We start from the raw sequence: 25672 nt of genomic DNA on the forward strand, positions 1-25672 counted from the left end.
AATTGCTTATACACTTCAGGCCTGCTGCCTGTCTGGGCCTAGAAACACCACCAGCTTACTGCCCAACCCCAGGACTCAAGTGCCACTCAGAGCAATTCTGCCTAGAAAACGCCCCCCTAAAACAAAAGTGCATTAACTTGGAGCTCTGTTACTAATAATACACGATCAGAATAGTAGGTGTGTATGTCCATACATACCTGCTGTAGGGTTACAGTCACATATGGATGACAATGAAAAAAATCAGATCCATAGATTGCAATCACTGAGGTCTAAATTAGAGCCTACAAACAAATTTGCTCAATTCTGAAATCAAAATCACAGGTATTGTCAACTACAGTGAAATCAGCAAGATTCAGTAACATAGCATGAAGGGTTAGTTTAGCTATGGTTTTTGTTTGTTGGGGAGTTTTCCTTTGTTGTTTTCTTGGGTTTATGTTTGTGGGTTTTTTTAAAATAAAGCAATTTATACAGTATGTAACACAAAAAGCTTGCAACATTCTTCAAAGTCTAAATTAGTTTGCTAGTGAACAGGTACAAAAAAAATTAAATTTTATTACATGTAGTTTAAATTTAGACAGTATTTAAAAGCAAAACCCCACCCAACTTTCAGTACAGTATATCCCTTCCCCTCTGAGGGAAACAATGTAATCTGAAGTCACTCAAGAGGGAATTATTTCCATTAAGCATTATAAATATTGCTTGAACAGATTACACAAAGTACATATTACAACTTATATTAAAATATACCCAAATATAGAGATTTACTCCCAATTAGTTTTGCTAGTAACTCCTTTCCTCAAAGTCACTTGCCTAGGCTTTGAGGATACATTATTTTTGCACACTTTAAGCACTGGATACACTTGGTTAATTACACACAGCAAATGGTCAATTCATTCAACATCATGCAAATGCAGTAAGAAATAACCATGCCATTTGCTTCTCTATAATCCCAGGGAGTTAAATGATTTAAGTGACATCATTCAGTGGCTCCGACCCCAAAACGTAAACTGAACAGAGGAGCAGGCAGTGCTAGAACTGAGATTTCCTAGGCTAGAAAGGTAAGTCCGTAACACCGGCCAGTATCCTTTGCATACCACAGCATTTCCTGTCTCAAATCTTGAGCTGGTTCCACCATCCAACTTGGTTAAATGAAGGTGAATATTTTGCTTGACATTTTTACATCAGTTCACTCTGGAGCACTGAAAACATTTGTTTTCACAGTGGCCTTTCGCGTCTTCTGGTGCAAGAGACCACGTAATGGCTGCTGTACCCGTACAGTTATGGCATCCTCCTGTAACTGCAAAAAACCTCCCTACCAGCACCGTAACTTACAGCCTCATGTCAGTTCTTAAAGGCTCCACATTTACTGGCTTTAGCAATGAATTCCTTTAGCAGTGGACCATCCATTTGCCAAAATGCTGTAGTTTGTGTCACTTCTGTCAAATGATTGACACAAAACTTAAAGCAGAATTCCTCTAGGTCCTAAACAGGGAAAAAAAAAAAAAAAAAGTGTTATTCTCTTTGTTTTCATCACAGAAAATTTCACTCAGTCACAAGTGCCCATATATGCTTTATTTTTGCAGAGAACTGGACAAACATTAACCCAGTGGCTCTCAATGGTTTGCTCCCCAAACAGTCACTACATAAATGCAACAGAAAATAATAATTCTACCCATCCATGTCACTATGTAAATGCAGTTAGAAGGGGAAGTAACCAAAATCTGGTTCTTACTATATAGTGCAGTCAAAAAAATCAGCTGTTTTGAGCAATATATATTTTAAGTTCTCCCACTTGAAGATTTTCATCTGCATTCAGTAACAGCTATTAAACTCCAATACAAATAGAAGATCTCAGGGTAATGATATATAATGAAGACTGTGGATGAAGAAAAAATTCAACTCTTTCATTCCATAATATAAACTCAAATGTTTCTGTAGGGTTGCTTGACCTCCCGCTTAGCTAAGGGCTTAACTTGAGCCTTGAAGTTACGTGGCAAAAAGCCTCACAACCGTAAGTGCACCCATGTGATGTCAGACCAAAAGGATGTCTTAACACAAGTCACTGTCAATATAAGGTTGACCACAGGACACTTCCCACTCAGGCTGAATATTTCCAAGACCTCTTTTGAGAAGGAATCTACTCTGTGATGCAGATCTAAGCTGTTATAAGGAGGACACTGCAGCCCTTACAAAAGGGCAATTCCCCACACTGTTCCCATTTCTTTATTAAACATTTGTAGGACCAGTACTCTGTATGTGAGAACACACCCCTCCTCAGCTGCTCAGCAGACTGGGCACTGCAGGAAGGCATAACAAATTTGCAGAGCTCTTTAAGCCACATGAGGTATGAAAGACTAATCATGTTTTCACTTAAGGTCAATACTGAAAGCTACAGCAACTGTGTGTGCTAGTGGGAGTTCTTGACACAACAATAATATAAAAATATATCCTGGCCTAAAACCAGGCATTCTGAAGCTGCAGATCTTGACTTGTGTGGCATCTGTGCAACAAAAAAAGACAAGCTTATTAGAACTGAACACTGATGTTTTGTATTTTTTTTTAAATAACAGAATTAACTAGCATTTTAAAGAAAATTACATCATACACATTAGAATATTTTGCACTGCTTTATTAAAAAAATTCATATTCCAAGTCAATGCAACAGAAGCATACAATAAACAGAATTATTGTAGTATTAGTAAGTAACTCTGGAAAATTTAAAGTTCTGTATTAAAAAAAAGGCTGAAATTCATTTGCAGATGAATGCACTCCCAGCAAACTGTACTTAATATAGACTTAGGTGAATAAAGGCACAGCTAAGGATTATTTTAAAAGCCAGCCCTGACCTAATGATAGTCACTTCAGTCAGTCACCAAAAGAAAGTGTAGGAGAGTTTCACGTCATGGAGGTATTTTAAAATCAGTGAAGCAGCTTCTTTTAACTGTTGTCTTCCAGGCCCACACTCCCTTGAATAAACTACATCGCTCAAGCAATTTCAAGTCCCCAGCTAACATTACAGCATGTAAAACCAGCTTTTTTATAAAAGCCCAACTCCTCAGGGTCACCCATTCTCTCCTGAAAGCAGTATTTAGGTCTATACTTTTCACTTGATTTTTAATTTCATTTAGCTAGTGAGGTACAGACAAAGCATAGTAACTGGATTTCTTATATCCTTTACAAGCAGAATCAATCACAAACTGAAGATCTGTCCTGCAAACAATCTTGAGGCTAAAGTATGCAAATCTTCTACTTTTGATGAACTCCCACCAAAGACATCATTATTCACAGTAGAGCTTAAGGCACAACAGACACTAACACAGCCCTTTGGGTAAGATATATCAAACAAGCAACACACTGCAAGACTCTGAAATAAGTTAGGGCAACCTGCATGCCATTTGCTTGATATTGAATACAAGAAAAAGCAATGAGTTGATTTACTGAGTACCAAAAAACTGCTTTATAAGCATACGTAGCAAGTTAAAAACCAACCAATGGTTGGTTTTTAAAGTTGCCAACACAATGCACAGATACTGCACTGAACACAAATAGCCAAAGCAAGCCCTGGCATGCTTCCCCATTAGTTTTCAAAGCTGCATGTTAGGGGTCTAGTAGTGAAGTCAGACATCACACAGTAGGGAAGTTTCACCAGCCTTCCCCCCGCTTTCCGCACACTGTTCCTCCCTCTTCAACATTTGTAAGGCCCATGAAGCAGTTCTTAGTTTGACACGTCATTAGCAGACAGAGAAAACTGGAACTGTATTTGACTGTAGCTAAACAAAACAAAAAAACCCAACAAAAAAACATCCCACCAACCAAAAAAAAAAAAAGCCAAATGCACCCAATCCCCAACCTACCATCGTATGTCATCACACACAACACACAGCCTTACAAATAAGTAACTTGAAGGCTTACAAGTCTGCTTTTCATAGTGTTTTCCGTGGTATTTAAACCCTTCCCTTGTTTCGTTTCAGAGTTAGTGTTTTTATCCTCAGAAATATCTGTGTACTAGCTCACCTTCTCAGAACTGGTTTACGGGGAAAAATTAAGATACATCTCTCATGGCAAATACAGTTTTCAGAAGTCCAACATTCTCAAATTCTGAAAGTGGCAAATAGCATTATCTGACAGCGAGTGAGAGAGCTTATATGAAAATGTAACTGGCTGCCTTTCTCCATAGTTTAAGTCAGAAACCAGCCACCTATTTAAGAAACTGGACTTTAGAAGTTTACCTCTGCATCATATCTCACAGCAGCAGAGAGCAATGAAAATGCATTTTCCACAGTAATTCCTCTCTTGATGATGTGCTGACACAGTTTTTTCAGTCTGTTTTCACAGTACGAAGTAGCCAAATCCAAAAGCCCTGCAATTAAAACACCACTGTATTAGTTAGACATAATGATCTCTGCTCTTTCAGCAACAATTTATGCTCCCAGGGTACAGACTGCATCTGTATTCTGTGTGCAAAGCTCTGAATCTCTATAATGTGATTTTCGCAAGCAGGTCACTACTCAGAAAATGTACACCACACACAAAGAAAGGCCTTTTATAACCTCGCACTGCAATCCTGTTAATCTGTGTAAGCATGAGAGCTGTTCCTCTGATCTGCATACCTAATGCTTGCAACAGTGTCACAAAACAGGCACCACAACATGAATAAAACACTACTGATATCAAAATATGGGCTTGAATTACATCTTGCTGTAATTGCTCTGCTGTACAAGTTTTTCCATTAGATTTACTGAAATTATTTGATAATTATGTCAAACAATAATTGACTCAATTTAAATATGTAAGTATTTTAACCCAGAGAAGTAGTTTCTCTGCCAAACTTGAAAAAGTTGCTCATAGTTTATTTCTAAATGTGCACCACTTTTGCTGTATTAAGTTTGCTACAAGAGTCTTTTAAAGACAGCTTAATTAATCACCAGTAAAATGCATTATAGGCTAGACTAGAAGCCTGTGTTTATACACTTATTCTGCATCCCCTGTCTCAGTTTTTCTGGATGCTGCTTTCTAATATAATTGGACTGTAAGCAATACCTATTGCATCTTCAGGCGGAAGGTCAACACTGTCTGTATACAAGTACTCAAGAAAGGCACGATACACAGGATAAGAAAACTGGTCTATTTCTATCACTTCCTTCATATCCTCATTCCAGTATGACTGGAACATTGTTCTGAAGTGTTCACACCTAGGAGACAAAGACATCATCTGGAACACTGTTATACAAGCACATGAATGTTACATTACAGCCCCCCTAAAATACATATTTGGGGCACTGTCATATTCACAGATTTTTACCATACCCCATCACAGACATTTCATTCCTTAAACTATGGACTTTGTTATGCATTAAGATAAAACTCTTATTTTGTCTATGCTACAGAAACATCTGTGTATATATTTGCAATCAGACCAACTTAACAGAATTTATTATCCTGGGAACAACAAACAGGCTCAGTGAAAAACGAATGTGGACCGCTCCTTTTATAGTCACTTCATTTAAAGTGATTATGGATACACAGATGCTACACATCACAGGGTAAGGGGTCCCACCCTACCCCTTACTTTTTTTCTCCCCCTAAGATGTGATATAAGAGGTTATTCTGCACAAATAAGAGCTGCAGAACATGACCACTACCTGATTTTCAGAACAGCTTTGTGGACATAGATGTACTTTCCATCCACACGGAACTTTAGATCTGAGGTTTCCGGGCTGTCAAACTCTTTCTTCAGAGACTCTGCTACTGTTAAAAAGTCTTCATGCTCTACAGAAACAATTTTAAAAAGAAAACAACATATTAAGCATCCTAAATGGAACACACACATCACTAACTAAAGCTAGCAACTACTCTAAGAGCACATCAAGGAAAACAGATCAGTGGCAGGGCTCCACTGGCTCAAGTGACAAAATGGGAAGAATGAACTAATCCAACAGCATTCCCTGTTGGGAAGGGCTGCTCCACGACAGCTACAGGCAGCAGTTCTCATTCCATCCCATTGCACAGATGTAGCGCAGCACCAAGGAAAGCACCCGGAGAACTTGTTCTCCACGTGGGCACCACCCATGAAATTTCCAGCCTCTGGGCAGCTCCATGCTAGTGCTGCTACCTGCAAACTCGGCTCTATGACAATCTTCACACTGCTGCTTGTGGGAGTCTGCAATATCACCTGAACTCACTCGGGACATGGGGTACAGCACTCCTGCTGCACTGACACGGGGCGAGCTGAGCCTAAAAAGTAAGAAAACATGTCACCACTTGGTCACTCCCTTGTGCTGGCAGACTGCATACAGCCTGCAGGTTGGTAAGGTGCTTGCCAGGGCTCGTTAACATGAACTATCACTGACACCATTTACTCAGTTTATTATTCAGCTATGAAAACACAAAACACAACAGCAGTGCTGTTGAAGAGATAGTAGACACCGTGTTCTTGGTACAACCAAGGACACAGGACCTCAGCAATTTTGGAAGTGGAATTAAAGGGATTAAAGCTGAGATATCCCAGTTCTCTCTATTAAGGCCTATGGTACCGGTCCAACAGAGGTCCCACTGTCTCTAGAAATCATACAAGAGTTGCAGCACAAGTTGCCTAAGGCTTCTGGTAAATCAAGAAGTCTGAAGTTTTAGAAAACCGAATTTAACCCATTATTTGAAGCTTTTGCTGATGCATCTTAAAAATGTGTTTCAAGACACATGGCTTCTAAGAAGTGCAGGATGGAAAAGAAAAACAAACAGATTTCCACTACCCTGGGATGTGGTCTGTGTCTCGTGTCCCACAGAACTGCACACTGTTTATCCATATAAAATCCACAAATCACTCTTCACCATTAGGGACAGCTAAATAGTATTTAAAAGAAGAAATACTGCTGTAACAAACTCCTCAGAACTGACAAGTTACATTTGTGCCACAAAAGACCATACACTCCTCTGATTTACCTGAATCATCCACAGAAGCTGCATCTCATCTGGGCTAACTAAACCATGCTCCAATCCCTCTCCATTTGCTCATGTGACCTTTTTTTTTCTAGGTCATCAGCTTAGCTTAAGCTATGCAGATCAACTTTCACTCCAAATACCTTAAGTTCAGTCCTGAAAAAAGGCTGCAGATTTGTACTTCACCACAGCCAATCCTGACTGACTAATTTTTTTGGCAGAGCTACCATAACTGGAAGTAAAACAATAACCTTTAGACAGAGTTAGCTCTCGCTAAAAAAACAAAACACCATAAAAAAAAAAAAAACAAAACCAAGAGAAAAAAGCAGTTTTTCAATCTCTATTACTAAAAAGCTGAGGAAGGAAAACAAGCATATGGAAAACAGAGATTAAAAACACCCCCATAATTAATGCCTTTGATTTAAATATTCAGTAAGTAAGACTATCAAAGTAAGTAGGGAAGAATCCCCAAAGGGCAAGAGGTGTCAAAATGCAGGTAACAGAACTCAAACAGCTGGTTATACTCAGTCTAGGAGTAATTCATAAAACCCAAGAACTTGAAAGGTACTGAAACTGGGGAGATGTCATTTAAGCAGCCCTCGCTATTAGCAAAAGGCAATAGACTGAACAACGCTCAGACCTCTACAGAAAGCAAGACTAACACATACTGCAGAGGATTAGAGAATGGAGAAAGTGAGAAATGGGATAAAACAAGACTCAGATTTACTCAGCAGCAGACCACTCCAAGCAAATCTTCTCTCTCTTTAGTAAAACTATTGGGTTTTCCTCCACAGATGGGATGCTGTTACCTGGACCTCTACAAACATGATAACATGCTAAATGAGAAATTAAGACAGAAGCTGGGTTAGGAAAAGCTACACACAATGATGAAGTCTGAGTATGGAGAAAAGTTACTTAAGATGTGATCCATCCCTCCACAAAAACAATTTTGTACAGGGACTAACAAAATTAGGATCTGTTGTCAACATGAAAACAGATTAGATCTCCTAAATGATCTTATGAACTGAAGTGGCTGATCTAAGATGAAACATCTTTCTGTTTTGAACACAAAAACACCCTCATGTTTTCCAGGAAATCCAAGCTAAAAGATTTATAGCATATTTGGGGTCAAGTAAGAATTAGCAGCATGTTTAATGATCCAGGATTCCTTCCCAGTCCTAAGTAGAAGGTCAAACAGCTCAAATGTAGGGAATACACAACATTCATGGTGCAAGGAAAAAACAGGGTTCACTCTTGATGTATACCGGCAAACAGTCCTGTTAACCTTACTCTGGATCCTAAGCTGCCAAAATAGACTGTTTTCTTTAGAAGAAAAAAAAAAACTAGCTGCCAGTCCTCCTTGAAACAGCAACCTGCCACAGAAGAGGTATCCTGTACTAACCACTAAAATGGACACAGCACTGGCTGCCATGTGGGAGCTGGAGCTCACCTACTGACAGCAGACGCCACATAACAGCAGGGGTAGCAAAGCAAGCAAACACATCGTCAGTGCAGGCAAAGTGAGTGAGGTGGGGGAAGGTCACGGACTGCCCTCGGCACTGGCCCCACATGTACACCTGGCCACTCTGGGTCTTGGCAGCTGATGTGTGAGCAGAGTGGCAGGCTGCAATCTCCACAACCCTGTGAACAGAAGAAACCTGGTAAGACACTTACAGGTACAGAATCAAGTGACTTTCCAAATGCCTCACCAAAATAACAGCCAATCAAACTACACATCTATAATCCCGTACTTGTTTTTCTGTCCTGAAGCAATGTCATACTCTTTGAACACATATTAAAAACACACAATGATATTTTCAGATTGCTTGTAGATGTTATCGTAATCAGATATTGCTTTAATTATGTCATTCTCATCAGCTGACTTACTCCCATTCTTTCATGACCATGGGAAAGGGATGAAGAAATACGAGTTTTGTTTTTCCCCCTTAAAACCAATGCATATCAGACACATTCTCAAGAAAAAATGCTTATGGACTTTATGAAACTTACAGTTAGGAAAGAATATCAGGAAAGTTATACTACTTAGATTGTCACTGAGCACTTTTCAGAACTTCTTTCAAACAGACACGGTAAAAACTCTCTCATTTTGAGATTAAGTTCTGATGTATTTTCCAATAAATACTTTCTACTCCCCTTTTAATTTGATTTCTGTAGATAGGCAGAGATCTCACCCACTGCCCGTATTTCTAATTTCTTATTTTGCTGTTAAGTTCCCCTTCCTCAACACTGAAATTCAGCATGAACACAGGCAGTGAGCGCTTCCTTTGAGGAGGGGTGAATACACACGTCGAACTCCACATCCTTGAAGAGCCATGGTTCTTTTTTAAATAAAGTCTATTAGTCTTTTCACCTACCTCACAGAGCCCCTTCAAATATTAGGGGTGCTGACACTCATTTATCTATTCTGTTCTTCTGTTGCTCAAGCAATCCCTATTATCTTGCTATCTGAAACATTACAAGAACTGAGAAGAAACAACTCCAACTAAAATTGCCTGAGGACACTGCCAGTGTTTCTGTTCACGTGATAAGCAAAACACTGGGAGGTTCCAGTATTAGTTCAAAACAAAAGCTATGCTTTCCTGTTTTTTCTCCACAGTAAAAATTCAGAGAATTTCATGCTTTTGTGTCAGAAAACAGATCAACCCGGACAAATAAAAGGCTTTCCAAGCAGCTTAAGAATATACATATTGAAATATTTGTTCCTTTGCAGAACAATATCCATGAAGTTATATTTTTAGGCAAAAAACTTTAGCACAAAGTCCAAATTTTAAGTGCAAAAATTATTTCAAGACAAAACACAGAAAGAATCTATATCACTTTCAGTATATGTATCAATAATTTCTGCCAGAGACAGAAGACTAATCAGTTGTTTTACACTATTACCAACTTAACCTCTATGCAACATTAAGACCTTTCAGCATCTCTGCAAGAGACATCACAGAGTACTTATTTTAATGATAATTAATTTTCCATCATAGCTATCTACCTAAACTACTTCCTTCCCCAAACTTTCTTTCCTTAGCAGAACAGATTCTTCTTTTTAGAGTAACTGTACTACACTTTAGAAGTATAGCAGAACATGCACTATTATAACACATTTATGGTACACATACAGTTTAGTTACAGTACACGTACAGGGTAACACGTTAAGCTTACACTTAACATCAAAATTCAGGAAGCTGACCTTCACAGCTGTTCCTTCCAAGTAAATAAAAAATGAAGTCTAAAAGTTCCTTACAAACTATATGTGCAATATTCTTCAGGACAGCACCAAATGCCACTTACTGAGGAACTGTCACCAACATTAAATATAAGAGACAAAAGAGTTACATAAATAAAAAGATTAGGAGAAGCAGCAGTAACACGCTTCATGGGAAATGACAGCTCATCCGCTTATAGCGCTGTTTCCGAGGGAGCCAAGTCAAGCAGGATGAGTAAGTTCAAGTGATTTCTCTCTCCCTCAGATTCCAAGCAGAAGTTCTATGGTATTTTCTCCCTCCTTCAGTCATTGAACACACGCCAGTTTTACTGTAATCCCATGCCTGAGTTCACATACAATACTAAATGCAACAGTTCTCCTTAGTTCACTCATGAAATAAATCGCCAAGAGAACAAAGTTGATCTATCTGCAAACATACACATTTCTCTCCCATTGTTTTTTTAAAGAATATTTCATTTTGTTTCATTAGTGTCAGTTTTTTCACAGAAAAAAAAGCCTGACCACAATAGTGGCTTCTATTGTGTTGGTTCCTTTCCTCTTCTCTCCCCCTCCATTTTTAAGCTCTTAAACACTCCCAGTACTGTGTACCTTTTAACTTTACGTTAAGTGGGAGAAACAGCATAAAACAGGAATGAATTCCCTGAAAGACAGTTCAGAAATGGAGGAGAAAACCCAATCAGAATTGTTTTGAGATTACAAGTCAAGAGATTTATAGACTAGATATGTTTGCAAGCCAAGGTACATTAATCTATAGGTATACACAAGGACTCAAAAGAATGGGACTGAGGTCCACGTTTGCAGGTGAACAGCAAAAGAGTTATCCCAATCATGAGCACAAAAAGAGTGCTGAAAGAGGATTGACAAGGGTTAGTCTCATTCTTTTATGAATCTAGGACACTAAAAAGCTACAAACTACTAACTGGTACTACTGATCAAAAGTAGTATTAACTGTCCTTAGCTCAAGCAACCTTGCAAACCGAGTTGTGTTTTCATGGGTGGCTACTGCCAGCCTTTCAAAAATTGTTTTTCCTCACATGTCATTTCTTACAAAGGTGCTGCTTCCTTCCCCCCTCATTCATTTTTTTTTTTTAATGTAAGCCTCAATACAAGTTAACATCTTGGCTTATTGAGTTCATAGCTCCAGATTTTTAACCAAAGGAACTATATAGAGAACAGCCTAACAGTCATTCAGCATCAAGATACAAAGTATGCTTACGTTCAGTGATCTTTAGAGACAGAAAAAAGCACTCAGTCTATTACAAACATTAAGTTATCATCCTTTCCTATGCTTTTAACATTAACAATAGAAAAACAATCTACCAAGTCCTTCACGTGCGTGCTTCCAGTACTAGAGACCGCATAACATGCTCAGACTTATCAAGAAACAGCTTCAGCAAGATTACCTTTCTTTTTCCATCATGATCTGCACCGGGCTTAGCTGGTTACTTTTATTGCCAGTTCCCAGCTGCCCGTAAGTGTTAGCTCCCCAGGCATAGAGCAAACCCTCATCTGTTAGTGCTAGTGTGTGCGCATAGCCACAGGCAATCTGTAAGTAAATGTAGAAGCGTTACTACGAAACAAAACAGATGAGAAACAAAAAATTATCGTGCCCATTACTTCGGGCCACGTTAAAAGTATCTCAGGCACTCTTCACTCCGTGCTATGCAGTGTTACTTCTCAGTACTTAAAGCTAACACCAAGTTATGTTAGCTGTAGGCACCGGAAAAGTCCCAACTTCATTAATTTAATTGATTAACCCCAAATAATTTACTGTACTCTGGCAAAGTCTTCTTAGTCGCTAGTTACTTTCAGTTGCTGACTCTTCATACAAGGAACAGAACTTCATCACATCTTGCAATACTCTGAAATACTTTCAGTGATACATATTTTGAATATTGTACAGCATGAATACTCTAACAATGAGAGCTGCAGTTCAACAGCCAACAATCCTTCAACCCAAAATATCACAGGCAACTCCACAGAACCTTACTAAAAACCCAAGAAATCCAACCAAACCAAACTAAACCCAACCACCAAACAATCAAACCCACATTCATGACTCTTACCTCCCTTCTCCCCTCACTTTTGAACGACTAATTAGAATACTGACATAGAACCCAATTTGAACATTTTGTTACCCTTCCTGTCTTTACCTAGGAGCATCATTCAGCTTTGTAACAAAGATGCAATTTGTATCCCTTGAATAATTTACTCACGGTTACACTAGCTAACTTTAAATCTTTCCAGGGATTTACAACAGCAAATTTTACAGCTTACTTGCACTTTTTACAAGCAAAATATAATTCCTAAGAGCCAAAAAAACCTCACTATTTGAACTGCAAAGTCTAGAGGCAGGTATAATATTCCAAAGATATGGTTTCAGCGCAAGCTAGCAGCGGGAATGCATTTCCACGTCCATGTTAGACATACCTGGAGCACGCACACACTATGCAGCGCTGCCACTCTGCAGGGTGTGAGTTGATTGCCGTTGTTTCCCAGCCCCAGCTGGCCATTGCCATTGTAACCCCAGCCATAAACCTGATGGCAAAAGGAAAACAAAATTCAGCCACTCTTCTCCAGGAGTACAGAACATTTAAGACCTATTATCAAGCACAAGCTAAGTACTTCTTATTAAAAAAAAAGTATGCTATTTCAAGAGCAATACAGAGAAGGCTGTAAGATGTTAAAAAAATTATTAAATATACTGCAGTGTGACTGAATGCATTCAACTTTTCAACTCTGCATTTACCTTTTAAAGAAGCTGTCTAAAGTACATGCCTTTCAAGTACTAGGAATTTTGGAATAAACTTCAAAATCTCTCCCACAGCATCAGCACTTTAGTTAACTTTTACACCATCCTTTCTCCTTATTACTTTTTTTTCTTAAGAGAATGTGAATTTAGTTATCCTGATCAGCTGATTAGTTTAAACTTGAAGTCACCAGTTTAACTTTTCCTTTAGTGGACAAATCATGACAAATTATGTGCAATGAAAAAACTCATCTCAACTTCAGGGACTTTTACAGTCCTTCCATTCCCCAAGAGATGCTACACTCGGTTTGGTGATGTGTAGTAAAATTGAGGTTCATACCTAGAAGCAAGACAGCACCATAAACTTATCTGAAATGAAAGAGCTGCACAATACTAGGGCAATGTTCAAAAGTCTAGTTTTGCTGCTGGCAACTAAGCAATGTGTTTAAAACCCATGATCAGTCAGCATACTGTTGCAGAAAAATTAACTGTTTAATTGTGCATGCTTTAAAAAAAACAAACTGAAATTAATGTAACAATTTAACATTATTTATGTTACATAATCATTTGAAGTATGAAGATGGACATGCTTAATGCAACTGCTCAAATTCTTGCTGCTGCAGACTTAGTAAGAACTGTGTTCCAATACAGTTTTTGCCATAAGAAGTAATGTTTAAAGACGGCATTTCCAGTTAATTCCAGCATTTTCCTTAAACTGGTCTCACAGAAGTTATCAGTCTAACTCTGCCAGTACAACTCTAATCTGAGCACTCGATGTCAGCATTCCTCCATATTCAGACACTAACTTGACAAGTTCAGGTAACAGAGAATGTGAGAACGCAGCAGCAGTGCTTACCTCACCATTGTTTACTACAGCCATGGAGGAGGTCTGACCACAAGCAATGCCAACTACAATTTTACCCTGCAAACAGTTTGAAACTCGGCGAGGAGTTGGCTGGTTTGCCGTAGATCCAGATCCAACTTGACCACAGTTGTTATAGCCCCAAGCATACAGCTGTCCAAAAAAACAACCAAACAAAACCACACAGTTTAAGCCTCAGTAATACTAATGATAGCAATAGATGATAATCTTCCTGGAGTCAGCATAAGATTGGGTAAACTATCCTATTTAATAAGCTGAAATGCTTAAAGCTAATTTTCAACAGCTGAAAGTTATAAACAGCAATAAAACTGATCTAGCAAATACGAATATAGCACTTTTTTCAGCTTCTTGCTACACAATCAGAGCATCCAAGTACAACAAAAACCAAACGGAACATATTTCCATATTAAATATTACTCAGACTGTGAGACAAAAACACAGTGATTGTCTTCATAATTTCATGATACTGGAAAAAGGAATGTCATTTGTTTCCCAGACAAGCTGAACTCCCCAATTTAGAGTTTAGTTTTCTTCACAGAACTCTAAACCAGGTTATTGCTGGACATTTAACATACCTTTTCTACACCTTTCAAGAGCTGTGAAAGAAGACGGATTTGTCAGCCCATGTTTCACAGTAGCTACATGCTTGTACACAATGGCATTAACAAGAAAGCACTATCTCTGTCAGTTTAAAGTTTCCAGTGGCAAACTAATACTAACACAAACAAAAATAGTTTCCTTTCATCTGCAAGTCAAGAACACAGGAAAGCAGTTTGCTATTAAAAAAAAAAAAGTATAGCTTTATACTCCAGTACAAAACTGCCTTCAGTTTTTATTACATGCATCACACCCACAGCTTGGCACAAAACAGTTTCTGATAGTTCATTCTCTCGTGCTTCACCCAGTTCAAAAGTCCGCCTTGTTGGAAACATCTAGCCACAGACATGCTAGCCAGTACAAGCACACTGACAGGTACCCCAGTGAGACATTGGCACGTCCCTTAGTGCCAGAAGCTACCTGTTTACTGCAACACCAAACCGAAAGTCAGTAAATAAAAACAAACACCTCCACTGCCACCAAATAAACCCCAACCCACCAAAGACAAGAAGAAAAAACCCACCCACCAACCCAACTCATTTACCATGTGTAATATGAACTAAAGAAAGCATCAGTCCTTTGCTTTTTGTTACTTCTAATTGCTGGATTTTTGATTCCTACTGAGTATTTGAAGATGCTCTGTAAAAGATGTCAATTTAAATAACAGAAAATATTGAGGTAGAGAATCTCAGAACGTAGATCAAAATGCCAAAGAACTAATCGGTTTCCCCTCTCAGAGAAGCACGAATGTCTGCAGTCCTTTAGTTTTATCATTAAAATATTCTTTTAAATTTGCACTGCATTAAAATGGCACTAACTGTCCTAACCAATTATGTCAAGTATTTCCACAAATACTTTCAACTTCAATGTCTCTCTGAGGCTTCAGATAATATCAAGTCACAGGGTTTTTTGCAGTCAAATCTTTCTGTATGTAAATCTGCTTAACACATTTTGCTGCTTTCAGTGTAATCAATTCTGGTACAGATAAAACAGAGCACAAACAGACCAAGTTACTGCAAGGCAAGCTAGGGATGGTTTTAGAATACATTAACTAATCACAATGGCAAGCAAGCTCGAAATATCAACTCCACAGGAAACACAAAGAAACTTCCCCACTTCCACAGATTTCCAGCATTTTACATCTATTAAAAAAGACAGCATGGCCATCACAGGCAGCTACCACACAGCAGCTGGCATCACTAGTATAACTTACACATGAACACATTCCCCTTCCTGCATACTCACCAAATTTTATAGTTTAACCAGATCAAACATGACAGCACAAAATCTTTCCCAAGCTAGGCTCTTCTTTCAGATAAAACACAGACCACTTAAATTAACTCAATCTCTCTTTCCTACCCTTAAAATACTTGTATTACTGTTGCACTATCATTCCATACTGAACCATAACACAGACACGCTCAGATTACCACAATGAAAGGAACTGTAGTTTCCATTTTCACTGTGAGAAGGTTTTAAAATTAGAACTCCTCTTTTGTTAATGCAGAGCTGAAACCAGATTTTCCTCTGTGCAGTAACATGCAACCCACATTGGTCAAATATGACTTACTGGAAACTCAGCGTGTTTCCCATGACACAGAGCCTTAAGCCACATAAAGGAACAGCATAAAGCAGACTTCGATATAAACCAAGTGCTCTTCCATTATCTACACACAACGGTACTCGGAGGTGTGCAGAGCAAAATTCTTTTGCAGTACCAGTCTACAAATCACCAATACTGCAAGAAACCAACTAAATGCTAACCAGTAAATACAAACAACTCGATTTACCCCTTAACTAACAGAACTGCAAGCAAATAAATTACATTTTTCACCTTACGAACCATTCTTTCACCTGTAAGTGGCACAGCTTTCCGGTCTCACCCTGTGAGACATACAGCAGACAAAAGACATAAGTTTTACTAACCTTTTATTCCCTTGTTTTTGTGGTTGGGGTTTGGTAGTTTGTGGTTTTTTGTTTTGTTTTTCGTTTTGGGTTTGTTTAGGGTTTTTTGGGGGGTTTTTTTAGCTTTTTTTTAAGTCTGCTCTGAAGAACAGGACACCCCAGTTTGAGGCAGCAGGAGAAAAGGTAATGTTTGTAACTACCCTGTACAGACAAGTTCAAACTGTAAAGTTACCTACACTATTCACTTCAAGAAGGAAATTAAGAGATTTGAACAGATTTCAACTTACGTCCCCATCCAATGACAGCGCCATGGAATGATGAGAGCCACAAGCTACTTCCACCACCTTCTTTATTAACAGATTTGTGCAAACTTGAACAGGAGTAATGCCCTGATTGGTTGTGCCATTTCCAAGCTGACTGTAACCATTATGTCCCCAAGCATACACTTCACCATCTGCAAAAATATTTGTCATGAAAACCACCAAAAAAAATTCCAAGGAAATTAATACAAAGTTCTAAGATATCAGCAAACACCAAGATGAAAGTGAATGGATGTTAACAAATAGTGAAATTATTACAAGAATCATCTGTATACTAAAAAAATTATATACTTTCTTTTATACATATATCACAGTATAACCTCTAGATTTATTGTGGAAATGAAAGTGCATATGTAAAACAGAGTATATCATAAATGACAGAGTGAAATGCTACAAGTGCAACCTATTACAAAATCCACTTAGATCTACTTAAGACTCATCAGAGCCCCTTAGTGTACATTACCCAGTTAACAAGTTAATACAATTACACCTTAATCCATTCCTGTTAAATGCAAGTGGAAACTTAAAATCATTAACTTATATTTCTATACTCAAGGTTAATTTTCTACCTTCAGTACAAAGTACAACATGGGGTCCACTTCCGTAACTGAGACTGGAAATCTTCTTTCCACATAAGGCTTCTAATTTCTTTGGTACTATTGTGCTCTGATTATCTCCAGTTCCCAAACAATTACTGCAATTCAGTCCAAAAACAAATACCTGAAAAACAAAGGAATATTCATTTCTAACAATTTACGCTCAGGTATGCACAGGTCTTCATAAACTGGGGACAGTTTTACCACAGACCGTCAGGGGCCAGAAACTTCCCACGTGAAAATTAACAACTACAGGAGTCAGCATTAGGACACTTTGGAAGTTAAGTGATGAATCTGAATTATTCAGATTCATGCAGGCCTGGAAGTTAGGCTTTTTATTTGCAGGAACCGTACTATTAAACATTACATCCAGCATGTTTTGAAAAACGCAGATTTCACACAATGCTTTTGAGAAGCTGTTCACTTACAAATATTCAGTGGACCCTGAAAACAAGCAGTTGTAGAGTACATTTCCCACCTGACTGCAGCCTCACCTCATCATTGTGCGTTATGTAAATAGCTTCATTGGCCGATGTTCCAAACACACACGCCTTCCGAATGGATGCTATTTCTTGAGGTGACAGTAAGGTAAATATTGGCCACTTGCCTACATCCACCATGATGCTGCTGTGTGTCATGAGGATCCTATGAGCAGGATGACATTGCTATAACAAAAAAAAAAAAGAAAAAGCCCATTAAAAAAGCATATTTTGCACTTTTATCAACAGGCAATAAGGTAAATTCCATTATATGGAAAAAAAGACAGGTGGTTCTAAAAGTAAACACCCTGTTCTGTATGAAATACATATTTCCATGTATTTAGGTGAACAAATAGCAAGTCACTAGTAGGTCAATGGAAGAACAGACCTTTTCTTAGCAGAGTATTGAAGTAAACTGTATTCAATATAACTGAACATCTGCTGTTCTACAAGCAAATTTATTAAAAAATTTGTCATCTAGCAAATATCCACTGGTGGTCGAGTGGAATTCTGAGGGAATTTTCAGAGGTGATTTCAGTTGGAATTCAAATTTATAAAATTTTCAGTTATGAAATTTTTTATATCCCTACAACTGATATATGCCATGTAAGCAAGCAATTGACATATATGTGAAACCTGCAAATAAAAATGAGGCTGGAGCTGTTGTGCACATGACCTAAATCTGCCATCTCTTGTACAATCAAAAGCTCTTATTATGGTCAAAAAATATTTGTCAGAGCAGGAAAGCATGAGGCAAACTCATGAGTCTGTGCAACTATGCAGTGATACATATCAGAGAAAAGTAAGTAAAACTGTCATAATCTCTTTTTTAGAAACATGCTGGATCTCACTAAAAGCTGGAAACATTGGTATAGAGATCTGGGTATAGAGATCATTTTCCAATGAACACGGATGTATACAATCCATCCTTCTATAATGCTCCCTCTTCCCAGTTTCCTCAGGACAATTGCAGCAGCTCAAGAGCAAAGCTGACAGTCAGCACTAACAGAGAGCTCACCCAGGCATTCAATCCTGCACATGACAACTGTAACATGGCTCGTACCCTGAAGGGATTCTGACACAACCTATGATCCACGCTCAGGGGTATCAGCAAGTCTTGTGAATCAGGAGAGTGCTAGGTGGAGAATTCCACAGAATGCCAGTGACAAGACACATAATAAAACAGTAAAAACCCAAGAGCTAGAGAATCATGCAACAGGTAAGAAATGCAGTCTCTATCTAGATGACATGCTCTCATTAACATTTAGTTATCTCCTTTTCATTTGTTTGCTCCAGTGCAACCCAATCCCTCTATTCTTTGCTCTGTTCAGGTTACTTCTTCATAATGCCTGGGTGTCAGAAATGGACAACAGCGAGAACACCTAGAGAGCCTCTTTCCCTTTGCTTCTGATACTTGGTTCTCAAAACTGTGCTGACAATCGAGAGTTGGCTTCAGAAAACTGTATAACACCAGCAGTCATTCCTGAAATAACAGGACGTCTTTTGGAAGAAAGGAGTTTATTGTTTTTATTATTATTACTTTTTTTTAAAGTTTGAGAAACACTAAGGTAACCGTGGAAGTATGTCCACAAAAAAACCCCAACACAAACAAAACCCAGGCAGGGTTGCTTCCTGATCAAATTTCATAGACTGGATCCAACAAACCCAGCACTGCTCTACAGGCACTTCTCTCACTGAGAGCCCAACTTCACTCTACATTTCACATTTGACGCAGGTCTTGAAAACACCTGAAACTTCCAGATGGCAAATTTATTTGTTGAAAGTCTACCTGATGCCGAGACCACAGCACATTCTACACAGCTAAACAGATTTGAATGCTTTTAAGCCTTCTTAATTTCTAGTCCAGTTACAAACACAGGCTAGTTAGCTGCTAAGATTTGTTACCTCACTTTGGCAAATCTTTTAACATACGACATCATCAATCAATCATAAGGAAACAGCAATGACTTGTTTTGAGCAGACCAAGTAATTGTCCCTTCTGACTTTACCTGTTTAATTTGCCTCATATAAATACAACTGACAATGCACAAATGTGTCATAAAGTGGATATTAAGAAAAATATTTTCTTCTCTGAAGTTATTTTGAACATGCCCTGTGAATTTAAGACATGAAGACAAAGTGTTATTTTGATAGAGAATGTCCTAGCAAATTAACAGGTTTTATAGCACTCTGAGAACCTATTCTACTCTAAAGGGAACCGGTTTAAAATGTGCTGCCCTTCCTGATCTTTGCACTAGGTCTTTAATCCACTTGGCTTCTTTTCCCCTCTGCATGACTCAGTTAACCACTTCTTTGGCAAAACCTTTCCAAGCACTTCCAAAACCTTAGCAAGTTACACTGCATTTCCCATACCTCAAAGCTCAACCTGATATCTTGTCAGACAAACTAATACTGGCAGATAAAAGCTTTCAAGCAGACAAGCCTTTCCAGGTTGAAGACATGAGCAATGAACTTCATCCACAGATGAAGGACCTTACAATACTTAACAGGTGTTAACACTGCTTTATCTAAAACAATGCTATAATCTTCAGCTGTTCCAATTGTTTTCAATTGATTTCAACTGTTCCTACAATCCTAAAAAGTTATTTAAAGATTTCCCCAAAAAGGTTTTCAGTGATAAGTTATCTGCCACTGGCAGGCTAGTTTCTATAATAAATCTCATCCTAAAGCCTATCCAGGTTTAGCAACCAATGAAGAGTCACAAAAATCCTTAAACCAACCAAACAACAAAAAAAACCTCTCACCTTTACTGTAATACATATTGTTTCTCCCCAAAGACACACCCCTTTCCCCTCCTCTTGAGATATTAACTATTGTCCTTAGATTTCACCATTTGCTGGCATACCTATCATCACTCAGTTGCAACATTTCTACAGTAGCAAATGAAGCTACTTTTCTTTATGCTTATGTCTAAACAACTGAAATAACAAACTTGAGAGTTCTGAGGCTTACACTGTTTCTTAACTTTAACTGTGCGTAGAAAGTTAATTCAGCTACTTATTTTCCATAGAATTGCCTAACCGAGGCATAAGCAGGTGAGCACTATTAAATGTGACTGTTTTGCCCATAGGAAACAACCCTTAATAGTATTTCAGGCATCCACCCACCACAATAAAATTGTAATTACAACCACAACATGCTTTTTCTTTTTTATGTTGAGCCGTTACTGTAACTTATCATTCCTCCCTAAAGATGCATTCCTCTACAACCTTAGCCAATTTCTCATTTTTCAATAAAAGTTCTGGGGGACACAGGAAAGGGGGAAAAAAAAAGTCTACAGTGAGAGAAAAGTACTCGGGGAATCTATTTTTTAAATAAAGGATTGTAAATAGAGATGTCAGGCAAGCAACTCAGTGTTATCAAAACTGAAACCAAATTGATTGTAGCACCCTCTAAGACATACTTTCTAAAATAACAGACACTCTCCAATACTGTGATTGACCTCTCACACCAATCACACTCAAACTTCATCCTCGACATTTGCCTGAATCTGGGAGGGAGCAGAGGGGGCAGACACAGGCATGTCCAGGGTTCCTTCTGGGCAAGTCCTTGCTACAAAAGGCTGATGATCCAGGAGTCCTGTCACTGCAAGCAGTAGAATAAAGACACCCAGCGTCCTTCACTCACCCTTCCTGCAGTGCGTCAAAGAGACCTACAGTTGTTTACTTTTCCTGATAACCACCTGGGCCTGCACACACTGTGCAAAGACTGCACCTTAACTGAGAAATTTTTAAGTGCAGTGTAGTAGCAAATGTACCAGATGGAACCCAAGTAATGATTCTAACCTGCATGCTAATAGCTGTCTCAATATATTAGGTCTCAAGCTATTGCTCAGATTCTGCATGCAACAAGGCAGCAGTGGTTCTAAGGAGTATCTGTCACCTATCAACACACAGCTTTTAGGCCGATTGCAATTAAAAGCCTTATAGGCATGAAACTCCCAAGCTTAAACTGAGTGCTCTAGTTGCTTTTAGAAACACTGTATGTCACTTCTCAACTGTTAATTTCTGCTGCGTGATGCAGTGGTAAACAATAGTACACCACAAAGCTTCATTTCTGCTGCAGAACTAACCAGCAGAGGGAGTTTACATCAACAGCACCTCTTCTCACGGCTCTGACATCTCTAAAAGGATCCAACAACCCCGGTATCCAAGCAGGAACAGAAACAGAGAGAACTGCTTGAACTTCAGCAAGGCTAAAAATAAGCAAAAAAGGATGACTTATAAAGAGAGAAACTGAACTGGCCACATATTGTGATAAAAAAGAAACTAACCTCGGAGTAGTCACCAGCATTAGGGGAAAGACATCTACATCTGCTCACAATTAAAACAAGTCACATGCTTTCAGAGACATAAGCCCCTCAAAAATTCTGTACTCAACTGCTGCCTACACATTTAACATCTCACTAATTTGATTTCTAAATAAAAAGCCTGCAAGCTGACTCTGAGTGATGCATGCAGGCAAACATGGATCCCTGACTTGAAAAGACCTCCAAAATCGCAGTGTTTACAAAATGTTATGTTTAAATGATTTTAGATAACGTTCTACAGAGTTTATAGTTCAGCTAAATAAAGCAATGCTGGAGAGAACAATAGCCTAACACAACATCCTACCGGGCACACAGCACTAATTGTAATCGCAAAAAAACCCCAATAGTTAACTTCTCAAAGATTATCCCCTTTTGACTGTTTGAACATAATTGCACATTTGTTTGTTTCACTCTTTCCTCAGGCTCCAGTGTCGCAGTTTATTCCAGCTGGGCAGACCTACTCCTGCACAAAGGGAAACTGCAGGCTCAGGCCTTCGTTTCTCCTAACTGTCTATGGGAATTATGGACAGCAGTGAGAACACAAAAGCTTGGATATCTGGCTTTAGAACAACACAAAGTGACTGGCACACTTAATCCTTTTTTAATTTGAAGCACACCTCAACTGAGGGAGAATTAAATCCTAGACATAACACTAACCTTCCCCATGTTTTTTTCCAGTCTGTTTGCTGTTTTGAATCTCATATTTCAGTACGGAGAAAGAACATGGAAACAATACATACTATTAACATTAATCAGATGTGTGAACCAAATGATGTTACTGAGGCTCTCCCCCCGCCAGCAAAAAGATACTGCACTCCCTGAAATCACGTGCCTTAACTTACTTTCCTTGGACCTTGCATAAAGCAAGATTTCTATGGCAAAACCCATGGGTTCGAACCTCTGCACAATTTATTTTCGGATGCCTTTTATGAGCAATACAAGGAAGGAAAAAAGTGACTGACAACCAGACCTGCTTTGAGCAACCAGCTGAGCGAAATACAAGCAAGCAAAAAGCACCACGCACGTGAACACTATTAAACGTGACTGTTTTGCCCATAGGAAACAACCCTTAATAGTGTTTCAGGCATCCACCCACAACAATAAAACTGTAATTACAACCACAACATGCTTTTTCTTTTTTATGCTGAGCCGTTACCGTAACTTATTACTGTAACTATTTACTGAGGACATCTTTTAAAGCAATACCTATATTTCAATCTGATGCATACAGAGATAAGCATTCAAAGGCAAGCAATCATATTAAGGCTCCAAAGAACGAATACATCTTTCAAACATCTTCCCAAGTTTTTCCTAAAAAACTCTGTGCTTCAAACACATTTCCATTTATGATGTTTAGTACCTTCTTCTAGTAATCCCAAAGTGTGTTGGAACGATTAAAGCCCATTTTACTTTTCGTCAACAGAGGACAACACGCTTTCTGAAAGGGGTCATTTGGATTTTCTAAATTAGAACTCTGCGAGTTGCTTTTTAAAAAAAAAAAAGGCAAGTATTCCTTCAATATTTAATTTAGGAGAAGAGTTTTCTAAATTAGAACTCTACAATCTCCTTAAAAAAAAAAAATATTCCTTTAATTTGGAGGAAGCGCGCTAAAAACCTGAAGAAACGCTTTAGCAGTTCATATAAAGCCCGGTGAGGAGAGACAAAAAGCACTGAGTTTTTCCTTTGCGTTTGTGTTTTTCCAACAAGCCGGATATCTGAGCCTTCAGGAAGCCGGCGACGAAAGCGAAGGATGAACCGAGGCATCGCGAAACAGAAAAATGAAAATGAATAAACAAACAAACCACCAGAAGGCTGTAAGCACACAATGCATTAAGCGCGGACCGCGTTAAGGACATACAGGAAGAGGCTCCCAGGGAGCTGTGGGGATGAACTCGCAGGCGGCGCGACAGAGCGCGAGTGAGGGTGTGCACCGCAGCGCTGCTGAGGCGAGAAGGACCCTCTCCTCTCCCTCTCCTCTCTCTCCCTCCCGCTCCGCACGGGCACCTCCACCACCACCCCCGCGGCCCCTCGCCGCGGTGACCGCTCGGCCCGCGCTGCCCGCTGCTCTCACCCAGTGCCGGCGGCAGGTCCCGGCGGGCTCCCGGCGGGCTCCCCCCGGCCCCTCGGCGCGGCGCGGCCCCCGCGGTCCCGCCCCGGCGCCGCCGCTGCCGCTGCCCCTCACGGCCGTCGGGGCCGCGCGCGCCGCCGGCGGCGCCCGCACACGTGACGGCGGCGGGAGGGGGTTGGGGGGGGCAGAGCGGCGCCGCATCACGTGACTTGCCGGGAGCGGTGGGGGAGCCTCCCCCCGCCCTCCCTCTTGACCGTTCGCGCGCGCTTCATCACGTGGCCGGGTCCGCCCTCCCTATTGGGCGCTGCGGGTGTGGGGGCACGTGACGCCCGCCCCCCTCAGCGGGGGGCGCATCACGGGATGGCAGGGTCGATTAGGGATCGACCTGTGACCGAGCACCACCTTGTCAAGTAGATCATGGCACTAAGTGCTACATCCTTAAACACCTGCGGGGGCGGTAACTCCACCGCCATTCCAATGTCTAATCAGCCTGTCTGTGGAGAAGTTCCTCCTAATACCCAATCTAAACCTCCCCCGACACACCTTGAAGCCATTTCCTCTCAACCTGCCACTTATTACTTGGGAGAAGAGGCCGACCCCCACCTAACTACAACCTCCTTTCAGGTAGCTGTAGGAAGTGATAAGGTCCTCCCGAGCCTCCTCTGCTCCAGGCTGAACACCCCCAGCTCCCTCAGCAGCTCCTCATCGGACCCGTGCTCCAGACTCTTCACCAGCTCCGTTGCCTGCTCTGGACCTGCTCCAGCACCTCTGTGCCCTTCCCAAACTGATGGCACCTGTCTGCCCCTACATCCTCGCTAGTGCAAAGCCGAGGGAAAAGCGAGGTGGGGCTGCGTCCATCCCGGGCTTCCTACCCTGGCCACAGGCCGACAGAACCCAGCAGAGCTTTGGCAGGATCTGTGCTGGTTATGCCTAAGGCTGGTGCCTGTAATGCCTGAGACCAGCTGGATCCTAGAGACAGGGCTAAGGGTCTTCTAACACAGTCACACAGCGACTTCTCATTCAGATGTGTTAATAGAACACTATATAAACATCTCCTATACCTTACACTGGCACGAGCCTGACACTTTACTGTTCTGTTTCAACACCTGCAGATCAAGGAGACAGAGCTATGTGAGACGATCCAGGAAAGGGAAGACTGAACACCAGCCTTCCCAAGAGACATCTTTTGTTAACACAAAGTTGTTACCAGGAAATGGCTTCCGCTTTTCTCAAAATTTGCTTCTTTTTCCCAACAGTGGGCACGGTCAGAAGGCAGCTGGAGGCTGCAGCGAGTGGGGAGCTGATTGATCTGAAACAAAAAGCACTAGTGTTGAGCCTCTTGGACATATCAATCTCTTTTGGGGGGTCGTATATTTAGGAGAAAACTGTTAAAAAAAGTTGTAATTAAAAAAAAAAAGGGAACAGAAAAATCAATTTCAGTAACCCAGGAATCAAGTGTGGATTGGTTGCTGTGAGAGGGAATCAGTGATGCTGAAGAAATTCTGCCCTGGAATACGAGGCAAGGAAAGCACAGTGGTAGGTCTGGGGTAAAAAGAGATTTTTCTTGC

The 25672-nt window shown here is 40.0% G+C and overlaps 1 protein-coding gene across 3 annotated transcripts; it reads right to left on the reverse strand.

Moving 5' to 3' along the window:
- Nucleotides 1–532: 532 nt before the first annotated feature.
- On the reverse strand, nucleotides 533–24249 carry RCBTB1 (RCC1 and BTB domain containing protein 1). Of its 3 annotated transcripts, none has more exons than XM_064647293.1 (12): nucleotides 24108–24248; nucleotides 17722–17892; nucleotides 17201–17351; nucleotides 16599–16765; nucleotides 13783–13941; nucleotides 12608–12715; nucleotides 11581–11723; nucleotides 8387–8577; nucleotides 5643–5769; nucleotides 5041–5192; nucleotides 4230–4360; nucleotides 533–1482 (listed from the first exon to the last, which is right to left on the reverse strand). In XM_064647293.1, the coding sequence occupies exons 2-12, from the start codon at nucleotides 17863–17865 to the stop codon at nucleotides 1342–1344; spliced, it is 1614 nt and encodes a 537-aa protein (XP_064503363.1). In that variant the 5' UTR covers nucleotides 17866–17892; nucleotides 24108–24248; the 3' UTR covers nucleotides 533–1341. The 3 variants fall into 3 exon arrangements, with proteins under 3 accessions (XP_064503363.1, XP_064503364.1, XP_064503365.1); XM_064647294.1 differs by lacking the exon at nucleotides 24108–24248 and adding an exon at nucleotides 21800–21892; XM_064647295.1 differs by lacking the exons at nucleotides 533–1482; nucleotides 4230–4360 and having other exon boundaries at nucleotides 5188–5212; nucleotides 24108–24249.
- Between the last annotated feature and the right edge of the window lie 1423 nt (nucleotides 24250–25672).

The sequence above is a fragment of the Pseudopipra pipra genome, chromosome 2, assembly GCF_036250125.1.
Source record: "Pseudopipra pipra isolate bDixPip1 chromosome 2, bDixPip1.hap1, whole genome shotgun sequence".
In the NCBI taxonomy this organism is placed as follows: domain Eukaryota; kingdom Metazoa; phylum Chordata; class Aves; order Passeriformes; family Pipridae; genus Pseudopipra; species Pseudopipra pipra.